Source organism: Equus caballus, chromosome 12, assembly GCF_041296265.1.
Source record: "Equus caballus isolate H_3958 breed thoroughbred chromosome 12, TB-T2T, whole genome shotgun sequence".
Classification (NCBI taxonomy): domain Eukaryota; kingdom Metazoa; phylum Chordata; class Mammalia; order Perissodactyla; family Equidae; genus Equus; species Equus caballus.
The window spans coordinates 40,970,166-40,983,620 of NC_091695.1; the positions used below are offsets into that span (position 1 = coordinate 40,970,166).

The 13,455-nt window shown below is 52.2% G+C and overlaps 1 protein-coding gene across 4 annotated transcripts; it reads right to left on the reverse strand.

The window, feature by feature from the left end:
• Window positions 1–1,622: 1,622 nt before the first annotated feature.
• Window positions 1,623–13,246, reverse strand: LOC100053989 (phospholipase A and acyltransferase 2). 4 transcript variants are annotated; one of them, XM_070230058.1, is made up of 7 exons: window positions 13,118–13,231; window positions 12,804–13,023; window positions 11,740–11,830; window positions 10,506–10,568; window positions 9,883–9,991; window positions 6,439–6,707; window positions 1,623–2,301 (listed from the first exon to the last, which is right to left on the reverse strand). In XM_070230058.1, the coding sequence occupies exons 3-7, from the start codon at window positions 11,779–11,781 to the stop codon at window positions 2,188–2,190; spliced, it is 597 nt and encodes a 198-aa protein (XP_070086159.1). In that variant the 5' UTR covers window positions 11,782–11,830; window positions 12,804–13,023; window positions 13,118–13,231; the 3' UTR covers window positions 1,623–2,187. The 4 variants fall into 4 exon arrangements, with proteins under 4 accessions (XP_070086159.1, XP_005598320.2, XP_070086158.1 ...); XM_005598263.4 differs by lacking the exon at window positions 10,506–10,568 and having other exon boundaries at window positions 13,118–13,246; XM_070230057.1 differs by lacking the exons at window positions 12,804–13,023; window positions 13,118–13,231 and adding an exon at window positions 12,417–12,546.
• Between the last annotated feature and the right edge of the window lie 209 nt (window positions 13,247–13,455).

A 13,455-nucleotide genomic window follows, 5' to 3' on the forward strand; every position in this document is an offset into this window, starting at 1 on the left:
ACAGTGGACCCCTCACAGGTGCTGGCCCTCTTCATCTTCACACCTTGGGCCCTCAGTGCAGACAGCCGGTCTCGCCAGGTGAGGGGTAGGTGCGAAGGGGACAGAGCCATCTTCCTTCTCTAACCGCTCCTGATGCCTCGTAATGAAATGGGCATTTGAGACATGAAAAGATAAATAAAAGGTTTGGGATCAAACATTTTATTATCCAAATAGTAGTGGTAGGTTGGGGAATGAGACCTTATGAGCGATGTGCGTTCCACCCTGTAATTCCAGCCATTGAATCTGCCCTGGGACAAGACCCAGGCTCCCAGCAGCTCTTGAGGGGCCAAAGACTGGTGCTGGCTCTGGCGCCTCCCCTGAGCCCCTGTAGCGGGTGTGTCACTCACGCTGGGCTCACCCACAGTCCCCTCCCAGTGAAACTGCCTCTCGTCAGGTTGGAACCATGTGACCCCGCCCCACTGGGCAGAGCTGATTGGCCTAGTGGGGGTCACCTGACCCTACGGCAGCAAATCCGTAGGCTTAGCTAGGATGTGGTAAGCCAAGCCAATCGGATTCTCTTGCCCACAGGCAGCAGGAACTGGACCTGGGAGAACCAGAGGCAGCTGGAGAGATGGAGCTGAGCTGATGCAGGAAGAGAAACCACAGGAGGGGATGTGGGATCAGAGACTTGGGGGTGGCTGAGTCACATTCATGGCCGGGAATCTTCCACACAATTCCAGGTGATGAGGCCCCAGTCCCTGGCAGGCCAATGGTCCTTGTTCTGTCCATCACAGTTCTGTCTCCTCCTGCCCCTCGCGTATCCTCACATCACATAAAGAACACAGCCCCACCAAGAGAAAACTAAGAAAAGCAGTGACTAGCTGGGACCCACCTCCGTGTAGCTGGGAAGGAGCCTGTATCAGTCAGCTCCAGCTGTGTGATATTGTGACTTATATAAGAAATATATACTTAGTCTTTATCCCGGATTCTGAGTTCCTAAAACCCTTGGAATTTCATAAGCGGTGAGAATGATAAAGGTGTCTTTTATGTTACTGAGGTGACTTTTGGAAAGCCCCTAGGTCACCTAAGGAACTGGTTGCCAGTGGAGCCAACCATGTGATTAGAGGGTTGGAACTTTCCATCCTGCTCCCTAACCTCCCTAAGCTTTATATGGTAGAGGATACACGAGGGGCAGGAGAGACAGAACTGTGATGGACAAGGAGGGGAGAAGGGCTGGAGATTGAGTTCAATCACCAATGGCCAATGATTTAACCAATCAGCCTATGTACTGAAGCCTCCTTAGAAACCGCAAATCCAGGGTCCAGAGATCTTCTGGGTGGATGAGCTGTGGAGATTTGGGGAGAGTGACACGCTCAGAGAACATGGAAGCTCCGTGCCCCTTCCCACATACCCTGCCCTATGCATCCGGTGGGGGGGGGGGGGCAGTCTTGTAAGACTGAACCCTGAAGCTGTGGAATTGACCCATCTCCCAGCAGCTGGAGTCAGAACTGAGTTGAATTATAGGTCACCCAGCTGGTGTTAGAGAATTGCTCGATGGTGTGTGGAAAACACACACACACACACAGACACTAGAATTTGGTATCAGAATTGGAGGCTGCCATAACAGCATACCACAGACTTGGTCACTTAAACAACAGACGTTTATTTCTCACAGTTCTGGGCGCAGAATATTCCAAGATCAAGATTTGGTTCCTGGGAAGACCCTCTTCCTGGCTTGCAGATGGCTGCCTTCTCCCTGTGTCCTCACATGGAGGGGGGAGAGAGAGAGAGAGAGAAAGAGAGAGAGAGAGAGAGAAAGGGAGAGAGAGAGAGTGCAAGTGCACTCTGGTCTCTCCACTTCTTCTTATAAAGACACTAATCCCGTCATGGGGGCCCCATCCTCATGACCTAATGGTAATTATCCCCCAAAGGCCCCGCCTCCAGGTCCCATTGCATTGGGGGTTGGGGCTTCAACATGAATTTGGGGGGACACAAACGTTCAGTCCATACCAGAGCCCAACTGTGTCTTCAATAGAGTTCACGCTAGCCCGCATTTCCCCAAATAAAACCTTCCAGCACTTTTATTTAGCTCCATTAAAATAAATCTAAATGATCACAAAGAGTGAAATCAATAAACCAAACTCCATTCCTGCTGGCCAAGCCAGATTTCTCCATAAAACGGGCTGCTCTCAGGGCAATTCCTTGGCCTTATTGCTTTTCCCGCTTGCTTCTGGTCCTCAGGATCCCGATGAGGCCTGCGGCAGCCAGGCCTACCGCTAGGACGCCTGCTGTCACACCTACTGCCGTGACCATATCAGTGACCTGCAGCAGAAGAGAGGAGGGGTCACACTCAGCATCAGGCGTCTGACCACAGATACATACACCAAGAACCTTCATCTCAGGAACGACCCCTCTGGCCCTTGTTCTCTTCAACGGAACCAAAGAGTGAACAAATATGGGCAAGGAGGGCAGATCTCAAGAGGGCAAGCCACCAAGGAAAGAGGGGAGGAGGTGCCCGGTGGGGAAAGAATGAGAGGAGGAAGGAGCTGTAGGTGTGAAATAGAGACTCGAATAGAGACTCGATCCCCCTGTGGGGATTTAAGGCATAATAACCCTTCAAGGAATGGCTGTGGAAATGACAGAGGGGCAGTGCCCGGATGTTCCAGGTCAGGGCTGGCCAACTGGGCACCTTGAAGCAAGTGTGAAGCTGAGAAATCAGCCCTGTGAATTCTCACTACCCAGGGTTTGAGGGCAGAGAGCGCGCCTGGATTGTTCTCGGAGTCCCAGGTACTCACTCAGCCCACCTCCAGGCAAAGGAGGCACTCAAGATTCGTCTGCTGAACAAATGTCTTCACTATGAGTAGCACTGAGGCTGTGCTTCTATGAAATAAGATGACCACACTTGTGATCTGATAGGAAAAGGGCTCTGATAAAGGAGGTGGTCACTCTGAAAAAAACACACGATGCAGTAGAGACATAAGGTTGATCCCTGAGCGTCAGTGTACTTGGCACAGCTGGTGGGAGCCTGTGGGCCCACCCTGCCCACATCACTGTGTCAGGGGACCAGCAAAGTCCACGAGAATGGCTGCTTTCCAGCTGTCAGCACTGGGCTGGGCACTTAACAGTCACCGTATTTTTCTTAATCTTCCCAACAGCCCTACTTATAACCGTAGTATATTCCCACTGTACAGAGAAGAAGACTGAGGATGGACAGTGTAAGGAACACAAAGCCACACAGCTGGCAAGTGACAGAGCCCAGAGCTGCCTGACATCCTAGCAGACACACTTAAGCCCTTCACAGCCAGGGAAGTGAAAAACTGTAAAGAATTGGTCAGTGTAAATGTGATTAGGCCAGTTGTGTCTGCTAGTTGGCAAATACGGAAGTTAGGATTCTACCCTCCCACGAGACAGGGGACGGGCTGGTCCTTCCTAATGACTACATTCAAGGGAATGGCTTCCAGGTCCCGGAGGGAGAGCTTCTGAGTTGTAGGAGATACACGTACACCTCACAGGGGCAGAGGCGGGATTCATAGCTGTAAGCCCCTTTTAAGTAAAGGCTCTAAGACAGGGAGGTCATGGCCCCATCCTCAGACGTTGGCTGGAAGGAACAGTAAGTTCTCCTGGCAGCAGGAGCTTTTCCAGGCAGGCATTTAAGGGGAGCTGGGGTCACCCTACGGATGTGGCCTCCTGTTGCTGGAAGCCCTGCTAGAGTTTGGTCGTCTCTAGCGCAGAAGTTCGGATGGAGTCGTTCTGTGCCGAGAGCTCTGCCCTTCTCACAAGTCCACTTTCTTACAGAGAAGGAGGCGGACAGAGGAGAGTCTAGACAGGCAGAGTCAGAAGAGGAGTGGAAATTAATTTCAAAAAATCTTAACTAAATTGGAGTGAGGAAGGCCTGTAGGGGGAGCTCTCATGCCCTGTCACGCATGTCACTTAGACCAAATAAGGGAAAAGATGGACAGGAAATAAAGCTGCTTTACTACTGAAGGAAGTGCAACAGCCCAGCCAGTAAGAAAAGCCACAGCCCAGCCAATGAGAAACGCCACAGCTCAGCCAATGAGAAACGCCACAGCTCAGCCAATGAGAAACGCCACAGCTCAGCCAATGAGAAACGCCACAGCTCAGCCAATGAGAAACGCCACAGCTCAGCCAATGAGAAACGCCACAGCTCAGCCAATGAGAAGCGCCACAGCTCAGCCAATGAGAAACGCCACAGCTCAGCCAATGAGAAACGCCACAGCTCAGCCAATGAGAAACGCCACAGCTCAGCCAATGAGAAATGCCACAGCTCAGCCAATGAGAAACGCCACAGCTCAGCCAATGAGAAATGCCACAGCTCAGCCAATGAGAAGCTGTTGCCGCCCTGCACTCTTACTTTCCCCCCATGGACTTTCCTTTAGAAAGGCCCCTCCCCACGCCCCCCCCGCCCCTTTTCTCTATAAAAGCAGCTCCTCTCCTTTCTTTTCCAGATTTGCCTGTGCTCTGCCGTAGCATGCACATCCTGAGTTACAGTTCTTTTGGCTTTTCCCGAGCAAACTCATTTTGAGATAAAATAACAGGCAAATTTTCTTTCTAAGTTGACAAAGCAGCGAGAGGGAGAAAGAAAGGTAAGCTAATGAGTTACCTGCAGTGGAAGGAGTTCAGAAAGAGGGGTGGCGGGGCAAGGGGCACATTAACTGGATGAAAAGACCCGCCTCCCCTGAGTCCCTCCTGCTGTCTCGACTTCTAACCCCTCAGAAGCACAGCAGAGGGCCAACCACCCTCGAAAAGCTGGGGTCTCCCACGTTGATCCTGGGGGCTTCAGCACAGCCTTTGGGCAAGCTTTTAGATGCATGATACGGCAGCTCAGCCCCACCCCCCAGCCTGCCACCCCTCCCTACCAGAGGCAGGTCTACCCTCCCCAGCTAAAAGGAGGGGGACCCCATCAGCAGGGTGACTGCCCGGCACCCTGGAGCAGTTCCCACTGGGCCCCGGGGCCAGGAACGGTGCCTCAGCTAATAGCCCGGGCTCCATCCTGGGGTCCTCATTTCCAGCAGGGTGGTTCTCCTTGCCCACCTCCCCTTTCACCAGAGCCCTTCTCCTGACTTACAAAAGAAGCCTAACCTTCAGCCATCCTGCATCTACAGTGCATGGCCTAAGGTGTAAGCCTTCCTGGATGCCAGTAGGGATGATTCGGGAATGCTCTGCTCCCAAACAGACAGGACTTCAGGGAGAAATATGTCACCACAAACCCACCTCCTGGGAAGCTCCCTCTTATCCATCTAGTGTTTTAGATTCAAATTCTGAAGTCAGACAGTTGTCGTAAAAATATGCTTTAACATGTCTATTTGACAAAAATTTGTCACCTTTTTTTCTAAAAGAAATTAAGTTTGACTGATTGGTTTGACAATACTGCCTGGCTTGGCTATTTAAATTACATGCAGACATTTTTCATTAATTGAATGAGCTAAACGTGCACTTCCAAAGATATGAGGAAAATATGTACTTAAAGCATGTACACCATGTACAATGTATCAGAAATTCCATCCTTTGAAATATTTTGTATTTATGATTTTTTAAAATGCCTGACATCACCTAAACGTGGTTTTTCACATTAATTTAGACCAGGAGTCGGTAAACTACGGCATGTGGGTCGAATCCAGCCTGTCGCTTGTCTTTGTGAAAATGCTTTTACTGGAGCACGGTCTGGCCCCTTCAGTTACGTATTGTCCGAGGCCGCTTTTGTGCTACAAAGCTACCACGGCAGAGCAGAGCGGCGAGACCATCTGGGCCACAGAGCCTCAAACGTTTACCATCCGGCCCTTCACAGAAAAAGTTTGCCTGACATGACCTGGGCTGTTTCTCCTCCCGGCTCACACTGTTCCCTCTGCCTACACTTCTCACTGCCCCTATTCCCTGGTAATCTCCAGCTTATTTTCCAGTTTCAGATTAATCAAAAGAATGAAGTCAGACTCAGCTCAGGTGTCACCTCCTCTGTGAAGCCTTCCTTGCTCAAGGCCTTGGGAGCAGGACAGACCTGGGTTCAAATCCCACCGCTGCACAGTGGCAGTCGCATCCTAGAGACTCAATACCTAATTGTCCAGTGAGTTTGGACAAGCTACTCAAGTGTTGTGAGACTCAGTTTCCCCATCTCTAAAGCAGGCATAATAGCACCTGCCTCTGGGGCTGTGGGAAGGGTTCACCTCAGGGCCAGGTGGCCAGGCAGGGCTCGGCAACGGGGCTGACCATCATTCTGCGACTCACGTCCTGGGCCATCGCCCTCTAACTGCACTGGTCTGCTGTGCCTTCCCACCCTCGTCCCCACCCTGACAGTGACGTTCTCAAGGACAGGGTTCTGTCTCTGCTGTTTTGTGTTGTTCATGCCCCTGTCTCCACCCCAGCCCAGCCCAGGCTGACACCCAGCCACTGTCAGCTGAGGGAACGGTCTGAGTCCAGGGGACGGGACACGGGCTGAGGACGCACCTGGTCGCTGCGGGAGACTCCGTAGCGCAGCTCGTTCACAAAGTGCTCGCAGTTCTCACTGGTCAGCGAGTAGGGCCACACCTGCCCCACCAGCTCCTCCGCCCGCTGGACGATTTTGTTGGAAGGCAGCGGCCGGTACTTGTCATCGTGTTTGTTATTGACCTGGTACTTGTCCCTCCCGGCCACGACACACAGCGGTTCCTTCTTCACTATGGCCTTCTCAGTCAGGGTGCACATGATGCTGGAGGCAGCAGCTCCCGCGATGTCATCTGTGGATTCACACAGAAGAAACAGGGAGTCTGACCCGGGCAGGCCCACAGGGGCTCAGAGTGGGCCCAGCAGGCAGCCCCAATGCCCTTGGCACCATCAATAAGGATGAGCTGAGGAAGGGTCTGGCCATCCTGCCTGGCCTCAAGAACAAGTCAGACTCCAGCCTGGGTGACTCTGGAGAAGTCACCAGAAGTCCCTGGGCACTGGTTTCCTCATTTCTAAAGCAAAGGACATGAGTTGTTCTGAAGGACCACGTGACGTCCCCGACAGAGTCAGGTCAAGGCAGAGCCGTGCAGGGCAAAGAGAGGAGGCAGAAGACACGCAGGTCCTCATCCCAGCTTCCCCTCGCTAGCCTGTGGCCTGGAAACCGTCACTGGGCCTCCCTGAGCCAGAGCCGTGGGGCCGGCAGGCGAGGGTGGCATTGGGAAATAGTAGGAAAGGAAGCCGCTGAGCAGGATGGAGGCCTGACCTGGGAATCCAGGGCCCAGGGTCAGCCCTGGCTCACTGCTGTGTGGCTCAGGCAAGTCCCTTCTCTTCTCACCCACTTTTACCATCTACAAATTAAATCGGGAGGGTGCACACTGTCCTAGATCTAAATTCTCCGATTCACTTCTAAAGGGGACCCTGGCCTGCTGCCTCACCCAGGGAAGCTGGAATGACACGGCGAAGTGATCCCCCCAGAACCCTCAGGTTGGGGCTATGGACCTGCTGGACGAGCCTGGCTCACAGAAAGCCTCTTGGTGTAATGTCAGTCTCTGAACAGTCAATTCATCTAATGACCAGCTTCTAAATTCATTTGTATGTGTATGTTGACACTTTAGTTCACTGGATTTTATTTTCTTTTCAAAGGGCATTTTAAAAAATGTCTCTGCCCCCGCTCATGCCAGCTGCAGGAGCAGGGATGGGGCGGGGAGACCCTCTGCCAAGGAAAACCAGAAAGGGCAGCCACAAAGAGAAGGGGACACTGGAGGAAACAAGAGAAACATAGGCATAAAAATATATCGTCAAGAATTTACTCTTTTTCATGAAGAAACACATTGTCTCCTCCATCTCTGCCCCTCAGGAGCCCTCAACCCCCGGTCTCTTCTTCTCAGCTTCTAATTTTCCCTTTTCTGCCCCTTAGTCTTCCATCTCTTTCCTTCATCCTCTCCCCGCCTCTCTCCCTTAGCTCCACCCCTCAGTCTCCCCCAATGCCCCCCTCTTTCCCCTTTTCCTCTCCCTTCCCATCCTTGCCCTCAGCCTCCCTCTGTCTGAGACGGGTTTCTTCCTTTCGCCAGCAGAGGGCGCCCTCCTAATTGCTGTGAGGAACTTGACAAGAGTGGCAATTTCTTGTGCCAAACATTCGCTTGCCATACCACCGACCCCATAATCCCAACCCTAGATGTTACCCAGAAGAGATGAAAACCTATGTTCAAATATATAAAACAAACCTATATGGGAATATTTATAGTGGCTCTAATAATTATGTCAAAAATCAAAAACCACCCAAACATCCTTGAGCTGGAAGTGGATAGACAGAGGGTGACCCACCCACACAGTGGGCTAGTACTCAGCAGCAAAAGGAACAAAGCACTGTCACGCGCCACAGTATGAACGACCCTCAGCTGCATTATGCTAAGTGACAGAAACTGGACACAAAAGGCAACATTCTGCATGATTCCATTCCTATGACAGTCTGGAAAAAGCAAAACCATAGGGGCAGAAAAAAGATCACAGGCTGCCAGGAGCTGAGGGTGTGGGACCTGGGGGTGCAGGGGTTGACAAGGGGCATGGGGGAACTTCCGGTGGGGGTGGGGTGAGGGAGCTCTTCTTTATTTGTTTTGTGGTGATGGTTACGTGATCGTAAGCATTTGTCAGAACTCTTAGAACCGTATATGAAAAAGGGTAAAGTTTACTATTTGTAGATTATTCCTCAAAAAGCTGTTGGGGGGGTCATCAAGAAGACGTGACGGCCAGTGGACCCTTGAGCTGGACCTGGGCAATTGGAGGCTCCTCGCCCCCTCCCCTGTCTGTGGAACGTGCATCCCACTCACCTCCCCCGCTCTCCGAAGGTGTTCCGGGGATGCAGCGTTGAGAGGGAAATGTGGTGAGAAGACTATCTAGACCGGGCACGTGACTGAGCCCAGTGAAAGCCTCTATGTCAACTTTTAAGATGTGGCGGCAGGTGCAGAGATTTACTCATTTTGCAGCCACACAAGACAAGCCTCACGAGTAAGTGCCCTTCCTTATTGAACCGCCACCTACCAATCTGGAGTGGGGGAGTGGGGCTGCCTTTTTCTGCGGTCTCTCCCTGCCCTCCGAGGACGGAGGGCAAGTTTCAGATTACACCCGGGAAGCCCCTGAGTAGGTTGCATAGCAGCATTAGCCTAAGTGTTTAAGAACTGAATTTGAATATATATGCACGTGTGTATATATATGTGTGCATGTGTATATACATACACTCGCTGTACAGCTGCTATTAATGGTTGTAGACCATGTCACTATCTGCAGGTATCTATTGTATCTGGCCAGTTCCCTGCTATTGAATGGTTTCCAGCGTTTCTGCGTTTTCTTCCATGGCACGATGCTCCAGAAGGAAAGGGAGGTTGGTTCAGCCCACGGCCAAGCCCTGCGCCCGTCTCCCGCGCCCTCCTTCCTCTCATACCTCCGCAACCCCGGAGGTAGATTCTTCTCCCTGCTCGACAGAGGGCGCAGCTGAGCTCAGCGAGGTGAAGCCACGTGTGCGCCTCACACAGTCGATGAGCGGAGCCAGGGTTCCGAACTGGTTCTGTTTAACTGAGGGACCCACACTCCTTCCATCACACTATGCAGCCAGCTGTCAGTTATTCGAAGGGAACAGCTGCTTCTTACTCTTGTCTGTCCCTCCAGAACAGCAAATGCATAGGAGATTGGACCCATGAAGGGTAGGTTCCCAGCCCAACCCTCCCGAGTGGGTTGGCTGGAACTAAACCCCGTTCTCTCAGGGGATAAAGGTCAACAGTCTCTCTCTCCAGGAGCTCACTGCTTCGGAAGAATTGCAGTTCGTACACCTTGCAGGAAAGAGCATGATTCACTCAGCAAATGGCTGCTAAGTGCCTACCATGGCAGGCACGGAAGTGAGAACAAGCACATAATTGTGCCGCTGTTCCCACTCGCCACCTCAACCCTTGTGCTTAAACAGAGGACCATCCTTACCTGCGAGAGCCAGGTGGACCACATAGCCTTCTCCCACGTAGATGGCCCAGTGCTTATAGCCAAAGCGAGAAATCTCAATCAGGTCTCCAAGTCTTAATCTCGGTTTTGTCTGCGAAAGAAAAACCAGAGACAGGCAGAGGTGAGTCCTCCCAGGGAACATTCTAGAACCTGACCTGCAAGGAGCCCCAGCCCAGCCTGCAGACTCCCTCCGTTCATCGCATGCAGGAATCAGGGAGGAGGGAGCCCTCCTCGCACAAGTGGGAGGCCCGTCCTTTACTGAGGCTGCTGGGCTGGAAATGAGCTCCTCAGAGGACAAGGAAGAGATGGAGAGGGTGTCCATGAGGGGCAGTGTGGGCGGGTGTGCAGCGTGGGAGTGTGGTGGAGTGGTGTGCGCAAGCTGGGTGTGAGCGAATCTTATGCACAGTGCATGTCTGTGCCAGCGAGTGAGTGTGTGATTCCCAGGAGTCCTAAAATACCCCATAAAGGGCCTCCCGCCTCCTACGGGGGCCTGCGTGATGCTTGTCAGTTACAGAGCTCCAACACGCAAAGCCCAACATGCCAGACACAGTGCTCAACACGCGATCCATGTTATGCATCACTGCCTGAGTAAGAACTCTCATTACCCCACTTGACAGACGAGAAGACTGAATCTCAGGAAGATTAGGGAACTTGCCAAAGATCCTTCCCTAATGAGCAGAAGAGCAAGACTGAAACCAAGTCTGAAGATTACAATCCCAGAATGTCGCAGTCAAGCCTGCGGCCACTGAAGTCTGAGCTCCAGGCCAAGAGCCAGGCTGGGGCTCACGGGAAGTGGCGGGCATTGGTGGAGGGGCAGCGCCCTCTGGAGTTTACATGAGCAGGAGGTATGTTGACCCATCACACTCAGAGTGCAGATACGCCCTTGCCAAGGGAGTCCTCTCTCAGGAATGCTCTGAGGCCAGTGGGCATCCACCCTCCCCCTGACTCAGCTGAGCAGGGCCACACGGCTGGACCCTGACGGGGGACTGAGCTGCTGCTGGGAGGGGAGGATGCCAGCCGACCGGAAGTCTGGTGGGGAGACATGGCTGAGAGTAAGGCCTTTGACGCCAGGAGTCAAGAGTCAACTTGACCAAAAATGGGGATGGTGGAAGCTTTAATGCTAATAGTTTCAATTTGGGTTTTGATTTGTTTTTTGGGTTTTTTTAACAAGGAAAATGTATTCATGTGTTTATTTTGGAATTAAAGAAATTAGTTAAGAAAAAAAATAGTAATGGCTGTGGAGTCAGACCCGCCTAGGTTTGAATGCCCTCTCTGCCTCTTGGGTGATAAAGTTGCGAGTAATTATTCCTACTTCACGGGGTTGTTAAGAAGATGAAATAAAAGCCTTTGGTAGGGTGTCAAGATGCAAGGATCACTCTGGAATGCGGCCATTATTGAACCGGAAGGAAGAAGGGACATATGGAAGAGGAATAAAGAGTTGGAGGGAAAAGGACACTGGTGCTATTGGGAGATGAGGGGGGATGAGAAGACCCTTGTGACAGCCCCCCACCATGGTCCCACACGGCTGTGAGCCATTTTCCTGCCCCTCCTTCCCCAGCTCATTCCACCTACCGAGGACAGTGTGGCTGAGGAGGGGGGCCTGGGCAGTGGGGCAGGGGCTGCCTTCTCTGAGCCCACCATCCCTGCCCCATCAGGACAACCCAGAGCAGCCCACCCCTTTCCTCATCTCTTTCCCCTTCCCCACCTGCCATCCCCAGGTAGCCGGGCCCTCAGGCCTCAGCACTACCCGTGCCCAGAGTTGCAGACCAACAAGAAAACCCCCCATATCACCACTAACAGAGTCATTGTTTTTCAAATAAAAGCTGAGTGGGAACTCACCGGAGCCATCCTTGTGTCAAGACTGCGTCTGTGTGTTGCCATCTGTATGTCCAGCCTTCTATTCCTTTTCAGTTTCGTTTTCCCTCTGTCCCTGCCCAGGCAGACAAATATTTAAAATTGTGAATCACAGGGGGCCAGCCCAATGGCGTGATGATTAAGTTCCTGCGTTCCCCAGGGTTGGTCCAGGTGCGGACCCACACGCCACCGCTCATCAAGTCACGCTGCGGCGGCATCCCACATAAAAAATAGAGGAAGATTGGCAACGGATGTTAGCTCAGGGCCAATCTTTCTCACCTAAAAAAATAAGAACATGAATCACAATTATACTGTAATAAAATAAATAAATATGAATCAAAGTTCACATTAAAAATGTTCTATCTTCAAGTAGGGCCAGGGTACACGCCCAGTAGACAAGCAGGCCTGGAAATCAGTGAGAGAGAAGAGAAATCAGAGTTTGAATGTAGATTCAGAAGGATTTGGTGATGGTTGAGGTCAGGGGCGTGGTCAAAAATCACCAAGTCCCAGGTCAGGTCAGAGAGGAGAGGAACGAGTGAAGTCAGGTGGGTATGGGGGTGAGTCAGGATGGAGAGAGCAAGGCCAAAGTGGACGAGTTTCAAGAAGAAGGGAGGAGCTCCAAGGAGACCCGAAAACTGGAACTGACCATGACCAGAACTTACAAACGTTTCCACCAGCCTCAAAGTCCGTGGAACTAGGCAGAACATGTCATCAGAGGCGCATTCCCCCCGCACTGGAAACCGTGAGCCTGCTGGGCCAGGAATATGGCAAGAGACCACTCCACTTCCTCCCTCTTGCCCACAGTTCAGAAACACACATTCTAAACCCAGTGGAAACCCAAAGTCCGCTACTGCCTGGCTGTGGAGGGGGTGCTTCTTTAGACACCAGCGTGCTACCCCGCCCAAAGCCCCAAATAAGTATCTGACAGCCACTTACGGGCTGTAACATCCTGGGAAAACTGGGAAGGATGCCGTGGGTGGAAGTGACGATGGCGCTTAGCATCCTCACTGTGGGGCATGTGGGCCGGGAAGCGAGGACCAGTAACTTACCTTCTCTAGGCTCTTAAAAAAAGAGAGCTTTATGGTCAGGATACAGGTGGACTGGAACAAGACTGGACAACTAGTCAGGATTTAAGGCATCTCTGTAGACCAGCCACTCTCACAGCAATGCGGTCTTGCCCCAGTGGAGACTCAGCCTCTGTCAGCAGCTCCACTCCAGTTTCCTCTCGCTTCAGTGGGACAAAGAGAGAAGTACTCCCCTTCCTCCACTCTGCAGGAAGATAACGGGATTAGCTTAGCTTATGACCTCCTCCCCGTTGGCTGGAGCCCTTCGGGCTGGACCCCACTGGACACTGGACACCTACGAGTGGCTGGCTTGAGTCAGGTGATCTCAGTTGGTCCAGACAGTGCCATCCCCTTGAAACAACATCACAGCCCTGTTTCCTTGAGCAGGCAGACTTGGCTGGGCGCTGTCAGCTGAAAAGAATTTGGGTGGGGCTAGCACAGTGACTAACCGAGCTGTGCTGGTTGGGAAAGGAAGAAACATTACTGACCCCATTCTGGAGCTTGTAGCTTTTCCCCTAATCCAACCTGTTCAGGGTGTCAAAAAATCAAGTCCAAGAGCCACATGAAAGGGGAGTCATCAAAGCAAGGGCTGGTGGGCTGGGGATTCTGCTTGTCCCACTGCTTACTGTCCATGCAG

Coding starts and splice junctions, on each gene's coding strand:
- LOC100053989 (XM_070230058.1), bottom strand. CDS start 11,781: ATGGCAACACACAGACGCAGTCTTGACACAAGGATGGCTCCG. Junction 10,569..11,739: donor TTGACACAAGGATGGCTCCG/GTGAGTTCCCAC, acceptor TCTGCTCATTAG/GGAAGGATCTTTGGCAAGTT. Junction 6,708..9,882: donor GGTCCACCTGGCTCTCGCAG/GTAAGGATGGTC, acceptor GTGAATCCACAG/ATGACATCGCGGGAGCTGCT.